This window comes from Malus domestica, chromosome 04 (genome assembly GCF_042453785.1).
Source record: "Malus domestica chromosome 04, GDT2T_hap1".
NCBI classification, from domain to species: domain Eukaryota; kingdom Viridiplantae; phylum Streptophyta; class Magnoliopsida; order Rosales; family Rosaceae; genus Malus; species Malus domestica.
In genome coordinates this window covers 3091385-3105937 of record NC_091664.1, presented here as the reverse complement: position 1 = coordinate 3105937, position 14553 = coordinate 3091385, and the positions used below count along the sequence as shown (strand labels likewise).

Here is a 14553-nt window from a genome sequence, read left to right as displayed (position 1 = left end):
ATGTCAGGCCCTTAGAGGTCTAGTGTCCACATGACATTCTCATATTGGATGTGGTTACAATCAGCTTTAGTGGGCTTGCTCACATGAATATATTATGGATCAATCCCTCTAAACAGTTTATCAACCCTTTAATTACTTTTAGAGCATACATCCAACAGTATTCGGACGAGATATCACATAAGGTACATACATGGCTGTGAGAGATTACCGATTGTGTTGTTGGCTTGAAAATATAAGGCCAATAATTTGGGGAGTTGGAGATGATAACAATAAAGAGGCCCAAAAAGATGATAAATCATTGGGATTTTTAGAGTTTCCTTCAACTAAGGATTTTAGGATTTGTGAAAGATGACAGAAAAGGCACGTCATAGGGATGAGAGGTAAAAGGGTGAGAGAGATGTGATGGAAGTAGTTTTGTGAGATATGATAATAGATTTCCAAATTTGGGGGTTCGAAGGATTGCTCGAGTGGAGGGAGAAAATGATGGGAGAGAAGGCGCGCTCTTTGAATGTGTTTGAAAGAAAAATAGAAAAAAAAATGTGATAAAGACTGTTATACACTTGTTTTATATATGCTATATAAGGAAATATTAAAAAAAACGATTATATAGAGGATAATGTTTGCCGCATTCTCTATTTTCTCCTTCTGCACCCACTTTCAAGGAAAATGATTGCCGCACTTCTATTTCTCCTCATGCATCATCTTCCATGGAAAATGAAAACTGCATTGTATCTTCTCCTTATGCACCTTTTGGTTTTTGCTTTTGCGTGAAATAATTTTACCCTATCTGCTTTGTCCTTCTACACCATCTTTCATGACAAAAGATAAAGATTGATGCATTATGTCTCTCCTTCTGCACCATCTGTTTTCCGCTTACGCACTATCTTTCATGGAAAATGATTGATGCACTTTTGTTTTGTCCTTCGGCATTATCTTCTACGGGAAATAATTGCCCGCATTTCTGATTTCCCTTTCTACACCGTCTTTTTATTTCTATTCGTTGATTTTTCCTTTTTATACCGTCTTTTTATTTTTATTTGTTGATATTTCTTTAATTTATTCAGTAAAAAACCTGAACAAAAAATATGAGCGCATACCAATAAGAAACAGAGTACGAAAATCATTTTCCGAGTCGATATATCTTTCGAGGCAGGCACTTAGCAAGTAAAATAAACATGTTTAGAAGTCCCTCTAGTTGTGAGGATTGGGTACACATGATCAAATGTCCCACATTTTTAACACGAGTTTCAGTGGTTCCATTTCTCTCTCTCTCTTTCTCTCTCTCTCTCTTACTGCAGGCGGGAAACTGATATTTGGGAACAAAACCCTCCCACCAAAAAACCGCAGAGACACCTGTCAGAAGGCGTCTCTCTTCTTCTTTCTTCTTTCCTTAAATCCCCAACCCTAATCCACTCGAACCAACAAATACCCAGATTTAGAGAGAGAGAGAGAGAGATTTAGAGAGAGAAAGAGAGAGCAAAAGCGAGAAAGCTCCCCTCTTTTGCTCTCTCTCTCTCCATGGCATTTCCCCTCAAGCACCAAAACGACGACGCCTCGACGCCCCTCCGCTACCTATCTCTGAACCACGTCTATTCCGCCACCTCTCCTTGCGTCAGCGCCAGTGGGTCCTCCAACGTCATGTCCAAGAAGGTCAAAGCTCGCAAGCTCGACGACTTCGACGATGGCAATGGCAGTGGCAATGACGGCGATCAGAACCTTCAGAAGCCCTCTCCCAAACCCTCAATTGTCAATGTCTACTCGCGCCGTGCCAAGCGGCCTCGCCATTGCTCCTCATTCTTCGATGCTTTGCTTGCCCGGAACGAGCCGGCGGAGGTGAAGATTGAGGAGGTTGAGATTGATGATGTGGATGGTGAATTCGAGAGGGTTTCAGAGACGAAGAAGAAGAGGAAGCTCGGGTTTAACGAGTTACTTAAATTGGGGGTTGATTCTAGTATTCTGTCTAATTTGGAGGGGCCTCGATTGAGGGATTCCCGCAGCAATCCGAAACTCGTGGGCAGTAAAAAAGGAGAGAAACTGCGCCTCAAGAAGCGGAATTCTTCTGCTAACTGCGAGAAAATTCTTTCGGATTCTCCTTCTGTGAAGAAATGGGTCGGGTATGTGTTAGTTCAGAGTTTCAATTCTCTATCTTTTTGTTATTTCGTCGAAAAGGTTTCAATTCTAATATGTTTGAATGATTATTGAGAAAGTGTTAATGGTTGTTTTCGACAGGTTGAGTTTCAATGATGTGAATCCCAAAACTTTTATTGGATTACAATGCAAGGCAAGCTCTCTGTAAGCTCTTTTTGACAATTGTTACAAGTTTGCTCTGTTTTGAGGATGTGAGGAACATAGCATTGCTGTGCTTGTTGGAAATTCTGAACATTTGCTTTGTTGAGTACAGGTCTATTGGCCATTGGATGCTGATTGGTATTCGGGCCGCATTGTGGGTTACAACTCTGACACTAATAGACATCATGTATTGCTCTTATCATTTTCATTCTGTCTGCTTTGTTTAATCATTTTTATGTTGTTCTGGGCGCCCGAGACAATTTGCGAAAGTTAAGGCATAAAAAGTCGTTCGAGCCATAACTTATGAATTTTGCAATGTAGATTGAATATGAAGATGCTGATGAGGAAGATTTGCTTCTATCAAGCGAGAGACTCAAATTTTATATCTCTCGAGAAGAAATGGAAAGTTTGAATTTGAGTTGCAGTCCCAAGAGTACAAACAGTGATGTCTATGATTATAATGAGATGGTTGTGTTGGCTGCGAGTTTGGATGACTGCCAAGAACTAGAGCCTGGGGATATTATATGGGCCAAGCTTACTGGTGTGTGATTAGTCTACTGTTTTGATTTTGCTTTTAGTTGTTATTATATTTCTTATGACTTTTGAGTGAGAGGATGATCACATATGATAACAAATAACAAGGTAATCCCTTTGCATTGGAAAAAACAAATTGTTTCTTTGGCCTTTCAGGCGCCTACACAAACCACATGGTTTTTGTCCTAGATGATTCAGAGGCTCCTCCGTAGAAACTAGATTCCAGTTTGATGTTAAGAGTATATTGACCCAACTGAACATGTTTTCTGTTTGGTTATGGTTTAGGAGCAGTACTAGGGCTCTGGTTGTGTTAGGCGGCCTGAGTGGCTCCTTTCCTTCTGCTATGTTAACCACTGTAGATATTGATGTTAATTATCGCTGCGGTTCCTTGATATGATATTTTTTTTCGTGGACAAGAACACAAACTTTTATTGAAAAGAAAGAAGGGAAAGAGTCAATGGTGTTCATCAAAATCAGAATCATGAAATATATATCATATCACATTGAACTCAAAACTAGATCGGAATTGTTAATAGTGATGTATCCAAATATCTGCATAATCTAATTTCTCTTGCTTTGTTTTTAATTGGAAGTGTAAAGCTACGGCAATTTGATCATTTCATCTTCCCCGACTGTTGTCTGACTTGATATATGAGGATTTATTAGGTTTCATGTAATAGATATAAATATTCAGTTACTTGTGTCGTGAGTTTCTTCCACTGTTATACATCTGTTTTTTATTCCTTGGAGTTTGCACCAACTGGTGGTTTCAGTTATTGGATTTCACACAAACTTCTTTCAACCGCTGTAGTGCAGGTTATGCTATGTGGCCAGCAATTGTTGTGGATGAATCCCTTATTGGTGATCGTAAAGGCTTAAGCAAAACTTTGGGAGGAAAATCAGTTCCAGTGCAGTTTTTCGGTACCCATGACTTTGCAAGGTTTGGGTTCCTTTGACATCTACGGAACTTTTAAGTATAGTTTGTGCACTTAATTACATATTATACCTGAAATTTCCATTTTTTTAAAATGACATCGTTTTCCTGTTGTTATTTATACAGGATTAAAGTGAAACAAGCAATCTCATTTCTCAAAGGGCTTCTTTCTTCATTCCATTTGAAGTGCAAGAAGCCTGGTTTCATCAAAAGCTTGGAAGAAGCAAAAATGTAATCTTTTATAGTTTTTTACAAGACCTTTTCATTTATGAGTTTATTCATGGTGCTAAACTTGTGAATTTAAAATCCATGCATTTGTTCTCATTTGTTAATATAACCTGCTTACATCATAATGTATTTTTGTAACATGGCATTGCATCCTTCATGAATCGGGCATGTTGAGATTATTGTAGTTCTGACCCTAACTCTGCATGCTCTGAATATGTTGTGCAAGTATATAATGACCTAATATGCTAAGAGGCAAGTTTTGATGAGACAATGTGTACATTCACTTTAATTAATATTTATGCGCAAAACTATTATGTCTTTGAGACATTATCAAGGAGGCTATGTGAATCCATCACCCTACAGAGCTTTAATTGGTAATGACTGCATTGAGGTTTTTTCTTATTCTTATGTAATTCCTTTTGTTTGTAGTTTGTACCCTTTCAAATTTTACCGATCATTTGTAAGATACAGGCTTTAACCTGATTAAATTTGTTTATCAGTGCAATATGAAGACCTTTTTTATTATAGCATAACTGGGTAATCTTTTGTTTTCATCAGGTATCTCAATGAACAAAAGCTTCCAAGAACAATGCTAAGGCTGCAAAATGGAATTAACATTGATGAACGTGAAAGCATAAGTGGAGAGGATGAAGTGAGTGCAGATTCTGGTGAGGGATGTTTTGATGATGCAGGGATTCCGAGGACACTGGATTACCTTGGAACTTCTCCCTTTGTGATCGGAGATTTACAGATAATAAACCTTGGTAATTCTGTATACTCTTGTAGACATTATATAATATAAGCTGGATGGTTCCCATGCATTGTCCAAATTTTGATGGTATAATTGTTGAACACATTTTCATTCTTCAAAGCTAGATTTTCTGAATCCCAACTGTGTGAGGAAACACCACTAGTCTTGTAGCCAAAGTTGTACCTCCCCCCATCAAAGGGAGGGTATTGGGTTCAATCCATGCAAAGCGGGGGTGGGGTTGGGAGAGGGAATGTTATTTCAATTTTGTAGACCATGCATTTTGTGGAAAAAGAATGTATGAGAAAAGGATGCCTGGTGCTGATTGCCAGCAATTTTTTATTTAATATTTTTAGTATTTAATTGATTTAGAGTTATTCTGCCAAGAAATATGGATTAACTTCAATAGTTTCTATACAATTATTCTTTAACATCTGGTAGTTTATAGAAACTGTTCAATAAATGGTACTTCATTAGTTATTGACCTTTGAAGTTGTGCTTCAACGACAATTATAGAGAATAGGAGTGTTTCAAGGTTGTTTCCATTGAGGAGCTGGGTTGTTTATAGGGTAGAATTTGATTTTAGTCTTCTTTGTGGGCATCTACCGCATCAAAGTCGAGAGAGTTATCTTTTTCTGTTATTTGTTCTGTTTAAAGAGCAGGTGTTCTGTAATATGCAGGCTTCTCTGTAGTCTTATTTTTTTCATTAGTTTAAGGCTGATACTTTAAATTTAGTATTTTCAGTTGTGGACTCCACTTTTCTTGTACCTTCTGTATTTTAATAAGTGCCTGTTTTCTATACACACACATATAAGAAACAAAGTATATCCAGTTGGTTCTTGAGACTTTCATCCTACTCATCGCCATATGGAAATTTCTTGCAGGAAAGATTGTCAGGGACTCAGAATGTTTTCAGGATGAGAAGTACATTTGGCCTGAAGGCTATACTGCCTTGAGGAAGTTTACTTCAATTACAGGTGGGATTCTCTCTTTTTTATAGACAGCTTTTTCATAATAAAGTTATTTTTATTTATTAGGTTAATGCCATCTTTATTGCAATGATATTAGTATTGTAATGATCTTGCTTCTGATAAATATTTGGATCAGATCCGAGTGTACTTGCCTTATATAAGATGGAGGTGTTGAGAGATACCGAATCAAATATTCGACCTCTGTTCAAAGTGTCATTAGATACAGGAGAGCAGGTTAGGCTTTCTCCAGTTTCAGTTTTGAGTGCATTTGAAAGTATGTGATTGTCTCTTGAACTTCCTCACCAGTTTATCAGTTCGTATAGTATGTGATTGTCTCTTTAACTTCCTTCACCCAGTTTATCAGTTTGTGCCTCAATAATATACTTCTATTCTTGTTGACTCATATGTTATTCATCACTTATGATATCTCAGATGTCTGAGTAATACTCAAGTGCATATAATATGCGTATATTTATCAGACATGATCATGCCATCTGGTAAATCCCATTTTAGCAGAGACAGATTTTTAGGTAATATTTGGGATTGGAACTTTGCACCCATGGATTAGCACTGTTGCCCTTGAAGAATTGTCAATTGTGCTTTTCTTTCTCCTCCTCACTTTCTTATAGGCCTAGCTCAGAGTAATAACTTTCCTGACTAGCTTGATGACTCTGAATTCGAAAGTGTTGCTTCTTACCTTGTTGTCTTCCAAAAAGGCTCAGTTCCTGGATCACTCTGATACTTAATCTTGGATCTTACATTTCTCAAAATCTAAAATCAATATAGGTGGTTAGTTTCATCTGTTGTGTGGGAAGTGAATAACCAGTTTTCCTCTATTGTTTTATGTTTATGTGGATCTTGTCCGTGTACTTCTTTTCCCGATGTATTAATGTGTATAGCTTCACCACCTGTTAAGCTGTACTTATACCTCTTCAACGGTGGTTTTCTTGCAGATAATCTTCTTGAATTATATAGTAAAATGGACTTGTATATTCTCCTCCGTTTTCATCCTAATGTATATAAACATGTTAGGCATCTGATTAAAGGTTTAGTAACTTATCATTGCTTAGTTTAAACTTTAAATCCCTTAAATGGTCTACAATTACAATCCAGAAAACATATCTATTTACAGTCCAGAATACATATCTATTGTGTTATTTACACTAATTTTAATAGCGATGACAGCTGTGTATGCTCTCTTTATAATTATGATGCACTGCCTAGGCAGTACACAATAAAAGGTCGTATTGTCTTGTTATATGTTTCATCTTCTATTTGTGATTCCTTTATTGAGTACAGGAGTATGATGCACAAAAAAGTATCTGGAATGAATATCTGCGGATGTTCTGTTATTCATTTTCCTTTCTGCTCATCTCTTCTAGTTCAAAGGATCTACACCATCAGCTTGCTGGAATAAAATATACAAAAGGATAACGAAAGCACAAAACAATTCATTTGGTGGTTCTAATGCTAATGCTGAAGGCAGATTAGAAGGGACCTATAAATCTGGTTCTCATATGTTTGGTTTCTCTATACGGGAAGTTGCTAAACGTATTCAGGTACCTAAGCTGAGTTATGCATTAGCACTATTTAAATTTCTTCTGCCGTTAATGTATTTATGAATAAAATGTGATTTTTTTTTCTTGGGCTTTGATGCCAAGTTTTATTTATTTGTTCTGTCAGGGTCAAGTATTGATTTATTTTTGTAATAACGATTGTCATAACTATTAATTCTTAAGCATGTTCAACTGTTTTGTACTGCGCCTCTCTAATGAATAGAATCAAATTAAGGAATTGGGAATCAGGCCGAACTACTGTACTCTTGGGTTGGATATAGAATAAATGCCGTATCAACCACGAAGATATAATATAAATGTAATGCATATGTTTGTTTGTATATATGTATATGTGCACACGCATATGCATAGCTAATTTCAGATCAATATTATCCTTTATTATTTAATTTTGACGATATACTTCTCTGTTGAATATATGGAATCTTTTCTGTTGCTTAGTTAATGGTTCTTGACTAATATTTGTTTTGGCGACATGTTGTAAATTATTGAAGCCCATTCCATTTTGAGATGCTACACAAATTTTTGCATCTTCCTGTATTCCTTGATTTCTAGCCTAATATAAATATCTGGGGTTTTGGCAGAGGTTATCAAAATCCAGGCTTTCTTCAAAATTACCCAAGTGCAAGTTAGCCTCTAGGAGATATCGAGATGCTCCTGTTGGTTACAGACCTGTTCGTGTGGACTGGAAGGACCTTGATAAATGCAGTGTTTGCCACATGGATGAGGTGGACATCGAAGCTTTTCCCCATTTCAGTGACATTCTTTTCTTCTGCATAATAGTTGTCTGTTGGTTTTCTGTATTTATTTCATCTTGTTTCTTTACTTTAAAAGGTCTACTATATATATATATATTACCTTTTTCTTTCATTTCTGCAAGTTGCAGTGTTTTATTTATTAAGTGGGAGTTTATTTAAACTTTTTATCCCTATTGGTTTGCTAAGTGGTGTTTTGTTCATAGGAGTACGAAAACAACCTGTTCCTGCAGTGTGACAAATGCAGAATGATGGTAATGGTCTTTTCTGATACTGGGGATCACATTACTGCTAATGGTGGTTAAACTACTAAATGCAGAATGATGCTTTAGTCAACCAAGTTTCTTTTTCAAGGCTATTTGGAATGCTTTGTTTTCTGTTTTCGTAGGTCCATGCAAGATGCTATGGAGAATTGGAACCTGTTGGTGGGGTACTATGGTTATGCAACTTATGTCGGCCTGGGGCTCCTGAACCTCCACCCCCTTGCTACCTTTGTCCTGTAATAGGTACTTATAATTCAATTAATCTTTGACCTTTGTAACGCCATGGATTTCACATCATTAAATTATTGAACTGATTTTCCTCCAGGGGGTGCAATGAAGCCTACAACTGATGGGCGCTGGGCTCATCTGGCTTGTGCCATATGGATACCAGGTTCATGAAAATACAGTTTCCATTTTTGGTCATTGAATATTTATTTATTTTTCCGTTAATGCTTTGAAAATGTATCAGAAACCTGCCTGTCTGATGTTAAGAGAATGGAGCCAATTGATGGGCTTAGTAGAATCAACAAGGTATATCCTTGTTCACTTGATGTTTCCACACCATATGGCCGCCTCCTTTTGTTCGCACCACTCCCCTTTGTCTTTGACATGTGTCACCTTTTTTATGTTTATCTTGTGAGGATTTGTGTGTTGCAGTGGTCTCATATACTTTTGATCATTTCAGATCAAAATGGCTAAAAACCTTACTGTCGAGGTTTTCCCGCTTCCACTAATCTTCTGTTTTGTGACAGGACCGTTGGAAGCTATTATGTAGTATCTGTGGGGTTTCATATGGAGCCTGCATTCAGGTAAGTTGATTTATATTCAAATAACAGCCAACGGCTTGTCAATTTGTTGAATTTATAACATGTATCGTGATGTCAAACTGGCCGAATATTTTGTTGCAACTTGCAGGGAAGAAATTTTGTTGAATGTTTTCTTGTCTGTTTAGAAACTCACGGAATGAATGATTCATATTGAGGGTTTTCTAGAATGTTTTACTTGTATGATGGTCATCAATCTGCTTTATTTATTACATTTTTGAAGAAAAAAGGGTACCTGATCCAAGTAAAATAATTAACATAATAAATGTTCCAGAGTTGAGCATTTGGTAGAATCTTTTAATCTTATGCTATAATGCTAGTTACCAATCTTCTTTATTTGGTGTTAAATTTCTTGAAAAAAATGGTTACTGTGTCTTAAAGAAAAATATACTTTTAATCCATCTTAGAATATCATGTGAAAAACTTTAAATTTGTATTCTTTTTGTCCCGTACATGATTGTTGCATCTATGTAGAAATTGGTTGGTTTTCATATGTTCTTTACTTATTTTCATATGATATATATATATATATATATATATATAATATATATATCCATCTTTGTATCTTCCCTGATTTATTTTTCTTTCTTAACTGTATAAATGTTGGTGGTCAAAATTCATTGATAATAACCTGTTTGATTTTTTGCCCCTTCCAGTGTTCGAACCATACGTGTTGTGTGGCATATCACCCACTTTGTGCACGAGCTGCTGGTCTATGTGTTGAGGTAGTTGATTTTTTTTCATTTTACTTGCATTATTGGTTTTATGTTACTCTCTATTTTTTTCAATAATCTGCTGGATGCATTACTGAATGATTTTGATAAATTTTTTGCCCGAGGTAGTTCTTAATTATTTGCTGTTTGTTTTTGTATTCTATATTTATTACTACAAAGCTTGAGGATGAGGACAGACTACATCTACTATCTGTAGACGATGATGAAGTAGAGCAGTGCATTCGTCTTCTTTCCTTCTGCAAGAAGCATAGGCAGCCAACAAATGACCGTTCAGCTGCTGATAACTGTTTTAGCCGAACGGTGCGCCGATGCTCAGAATACATTCCACCGTCCAATCCATCTGGTTGTGCTCGGACTGGTAAGTAAATGCATAATCAGTCTTCTTTAGAGTAAAGTGTACTAGTGAAATTTTATGATCCTGCTGCAAATTACCTTACAAGTTTGTTTACATCTCTACGTCGCTTTTGGTACACTTGACAGATATGATGTTATAAATCATAATGTCTCTCTGCTTATTTTCGCGTTCTTTGCTTATGTACTGGTTCCAGTCCCCCATGTTATAGGAAGATTTGTCTCTCTTGAAGTATTTGTAGTTTTTGCACAGATGGTCATTGCAATATTGCATCCTTTTAAGGAAAATTGTACTATGAAGCCATGAATATTTGAGGTTGCCAGCCTCCATTTACTGGGAGTCAAAGTTGATTATGAGTTATACTGCTTGTTTGTCTTCTGCAACATGTTCCAAACTTACTAGGTTTGACACTCTGAACTTGACTCCATCTTCAGTATAACTTGCTATATCTCCTACCATCCCTCGTCATCTCACTCTCACTTACTCTTTTGGCCTTTCCTGCCATCATCACTTTACTTCTTTTTTGGGATCATACTAAAAGATGGTTCAACGCTTTATGGGGTAGATACTTAATTCCAAACAATCAAGTGCATGTTTATCTTTTCTGTTTAATTAATGAGATTCAGTAGAGTTTGTGATCTTATTTTATGAATGCTTGTATAGTGTATTTATACTATGACTGAATCATTGATATAGATATTAGACACTCAGTTTGTTGAATTTATTATTTTGAAATTCATTAATTTTGTGCTCCTTTCAACCCTTGGGCAGAGCCATACAACTATTTTTGTAGAAGAGGGAGAAAAGAACCTGAAGCCATAGCTGCTGCATCCTTAAAGCGTTTGTTTGTCGAAAACCAGCCTTACTTAGTTGGTGGTTACACCCAACACCAACTGTCAAGTAATTCACAGCCTCCAAATGGCTCTAGGTTCTGCTGTAGCCTTCAGAGGCTGAAAGCCTCCCAGCTTGATGCTCCTAATGACATACTATCTATGTCTGAGAAGTATAAATACATGAGGGACACCTTTCGAAAAAGACTAGCATTTGGTAAGATATAGTTTTCTTACTCACATGGTTACCTGAATTTCCTTGAAACATTTAAGAATGTTGTATGTAAATCTAGCTTCTCCTATTTATGTTCAGTTTAGTGATCTTCATCACTCTCCTATCTGGTTCTTTTACTTTCTATTTAATTTTCGTAACAATATTGTGTTTCTTCTTTGAAGCTAGCAGTGTATGCTGGTATCCCAGAGTTTTATTATTTCTTCCAGTAGTTTTCATATCATAGATGTTTTCATGACCTTGGTTGTGTAGTTCAGTCACGTCATTCAGTGTTGTATTTTTCTCTTACCATTGTTATTCTGAGTTGTCTTTTGGAACTTCCTTTTCTTTTAACTGCAGGAAAATCGGGAATTCATGGTTTTGGTATCTTTGCAAAACACCCACATAGAGCAGGGGACATGGTAAACTAATGTTCTTAAGTAAATTTTGACCTGTAAAAGAATACTTTGAAGACTGATCATATCTCTTGTAGGTGATTGAGTACACGGGTGAACTTGTTAGACCTCCTGTAGCTGACAGGAGGGAGCATTTCATATATAATTCATTGGTGGTAAGTTAGGCTTTGTTATTCTTGCATGCATTTTATGTTGCGGGACAAATCACATCAGAAGTAGATATCAAAATTGTTCATGGATAACGAATTAGCTAGATGGAAATCGATGTTGCTATCTTCCCTTGATCTTGTTGTTCTTTAAGTGTAAACTATTAAAAGTGTCAGAGCAATGTGAGCCGTAGATGTAAGCCCTAGCTGTATTAATAGATTTATACTTTATTAAATTCCATTCACATGGATAAGCAGCTTGGCTATAGTGCATACATCCTATCCTAAATTTTAGTTCACTAATCATGCGCTTAGGCATCTATTATTTTAGATTTCATCGTGCTCATCTATTATTAGTTCTGTATACATCATATGTATCTCCATTTTAGAAACTTGTACATTTGTTGATGCTTGCGTACGAAATGAGAAAGAAATGGCTCTCTAAAGCTTTACCTTTTTGCATGCAGGGGGCTGGGACTTATATGTTCCGGATTGATGATGAACGAGTCATTGATGCCACAAGAGCTGGAAGCATTGCGCACCTTATTAATCACTCTTGTGAAGTGCGTATTATCTGACCCTTGATTATTTAGTTTTAATTTTGTGAAGTATCCATCATCTTGAATTGTCCTTGTACTGAACATAATCCAGAAGAAACTGAACTTCCCAAGGATGTGCAGAATCAAACTCTCCCATAAATACATGCCCACCACCTGCTGCAAAATCTCCAACTCCTCTCCATTTAAGAACTCAAATTAAATATTGCCAGCACGGCACATCAACCAAGCACCAAGTCTCTTTTTCTCCCTCTAGAAACTTAGGGCATGCTTACTTATTTGGAATGGCATACCTAAGTTCAACATGGGACGCACTTTTTCATTCATGATAAGTAAGCATCCCTTTGGGCTTCTCACAAAGTAATGCATCACAAGATTCTGGGAGTCATAATGTAGATTGACTTGATATCGTTTTCATTGAAGCAACAAGCTAAATGTGTCAGCATAAGAAATTATGGGAGAATGATGCCTCTGTTTAATAAGAAACGAGTTAATGAATGAATTTACTGATTAGAAGTTTTCTTATTCCTATTGATTTTTCCGAAACAAAAATTCATTGAGAAGAGAGCAAAGTGTTTGTTCTCAAGTAATATAGTAGTTGTAGAGGCTCCTAATTTTGTGTTCCTTTTTAACATTTTACACAGGTTTTTATTGGCATTTTTTAGATATGCTTGAAATCATATAATTTATATTTTTAATGTTGCATATGCTTGTGATTACTGAATTTATATTGAATGGCTTCTGCACAAGCTTTTTATTTGTTTATTTAACTTTATACTTGCTGACGTTTACCTTTCTGGTGTGCAGCCAAATTGCTACTCAAGAGTCATAAGTGTTAATAACGATGAGCATATAATTATATTTGCAAAGAGAGACATTAAACGATGGGAAGAACTTACATATGATTATAGGTTATCCTCAATTCTGGCTATATGCAAATTTTCCTTTTTATTCATTTCAGGTGCTAATTTCTTCTTAATATCGCAGATTCTTTTCAATAGATGAACAGCTAGCATGTTATTGTGGTTTCCCAAGATGTCAGGGGGTGGTTAATGATGTTGAATCCGAAGAGCGAGCAACCAAGCTTTGTGCCCCTCGCAGCGAGTTAATAGATTGGAGTGGTGAATGATAAAAAGGTAGGTGAACAGTAACGCACTTTTCTAAAATTTTGGTCCAAGATATATGTAAGGCTGAAGATTTTCGGCAAGATATATAATTAGACATTTTACCTTGAAAATTGATGTTTGTTAGTAACCAACACGTTGCATCTGCAATGCCCCAAAACCTACCTCCTTTCCCCCAATATTAATATTTTGGTATCTGCTCTGTATTTTTTTTTTCAGTGCCGTCTCACACTTCTGCCTCTATGTCGCTGTGCTCATTTTTCTCATCGCTGTCAATATCACATGACTAATTTGGTGTTCTTTGTCAATGTCCGATGCCATTTGCATTGATAACGTTTCGTTGTGCTGATTGTACCCTCCGTTTTTGTTTGTGCAGAAATGTCTTGTTGTAAAATATGTTCATTCAAGATCTCGAGGAGACGGATTTCTCCCAACAATCTGCTATAACTGTCTATTCTCTCAAGGCAGATGGAGTCCCCGGTTCTCGTGTTTTTACATGACAAAAAAAAATAGCGATTCAGCATTTTTTTTTTTCGGAAGTTGATCCCTCTTCTTGGTTCGGGGATGTAAACTTGAAGAAGTCATTGAGATCCATAGCAAAGGTCAGTTTTACTTGGTTAATTGTAATTGTTCATTTAAGTACATCAAACTTTGTGGAAAATAACTAGAGACTTTATGAATGGAAGGTAATTTGGTGGGTATAATCTCACCTTGGTTTCCAAGTTTTTGATGATTCCCTTGATCTCTCGAAGCCACCTGTTTCACTGCCTTACCGGCATTTTCTTTGAATAAATCTGCAGGGTTCCATTCCATCTAAAGAGATTGTTGGTCTTTTTCGGTCATTGTATTTTGTATATTGGCTCGTTTGAGATTGCTTTTGTAAGAAACGCCAATATACACTCGTAAGAGTTTTTACTCTGAACAACTCGCAGGTGCTTTCGGAACATTTGCTAGATTAATGAAAACATCTCAGGAAAATTCTTTCTCAACTGTTCGTTCTTGATAAATTCAAGAATTGCATCTCTGAGTATGAAAGATATTGTCCACGACTGTCGTTGTTCTT

The 14553-nt window shown here is 36.4% G+C and overlaps 1 protein-coding gene across 4 annotated transcripts; it reads left to right on the top strand.

The window, feature by feature from the left end:
* Window positions 1–1117: 1117 nt before the first annotated feature.
* Window positions 1118–14479, top strand: LOC103400651 (histone-lysine N-methyltransferase ATX2). 4 transcript variants are annotated; one of them, XR_011579879.1, is made up of 26 exons: window positions 1118–2114; window positions 2230–2281; window positions 2402–2476; window positions 2611–2830; window positions 3640–3763; window positions 3884–3988; window positions 4544–4749; window positions 5618–5710; window positions 5841–5938; window positions 7087–7263; window positions 7863–8006; window positions 8240–8287; window positions 8422–8539; window positions 8622–8687; window positions 8766–8827; window positions 9049–9105; window positions 9777–9845; window positions 10014–10212; window positions 10978–11253; window positions 11608–11669; window positions 11741–11818; window positions 12277–12372; window positions 13174–13277; window positions 13354–13502; window positions 13867–14092; window positions 14423–14479. XR_011579879.1 is itself a non-coding variant. In XM_008339314.4 (25 exons), the coding sequence occupies exons 1-24, from the start codon at window positions 1519–1521 to the stop codon at window positions 13493–13495; spliced, it is 3267 nt and encodes a 1088-aa protein (XP_008337536.2). In that variant the 5' UTR covers window positions 1118–1518; the 3' UTR covers window positions 13496–13502; window positions 13867–14212. The 4 variants fall into 4 exon arrangements, 2 of the variants coding, with proteins under 2 accessions (XP_008337536.2, XP_008337538.1); XR_523779.4 differs by having other exon boundaries at window positions 14291–14479; XM_008339314.4 differs by lacking the exon at window positions 14423–14479 and having other exon boundaries at window positions 13867–14212.
* The last annotated feature ends 74 nt before the right edge of the window (window positions 14480–14553 follow it).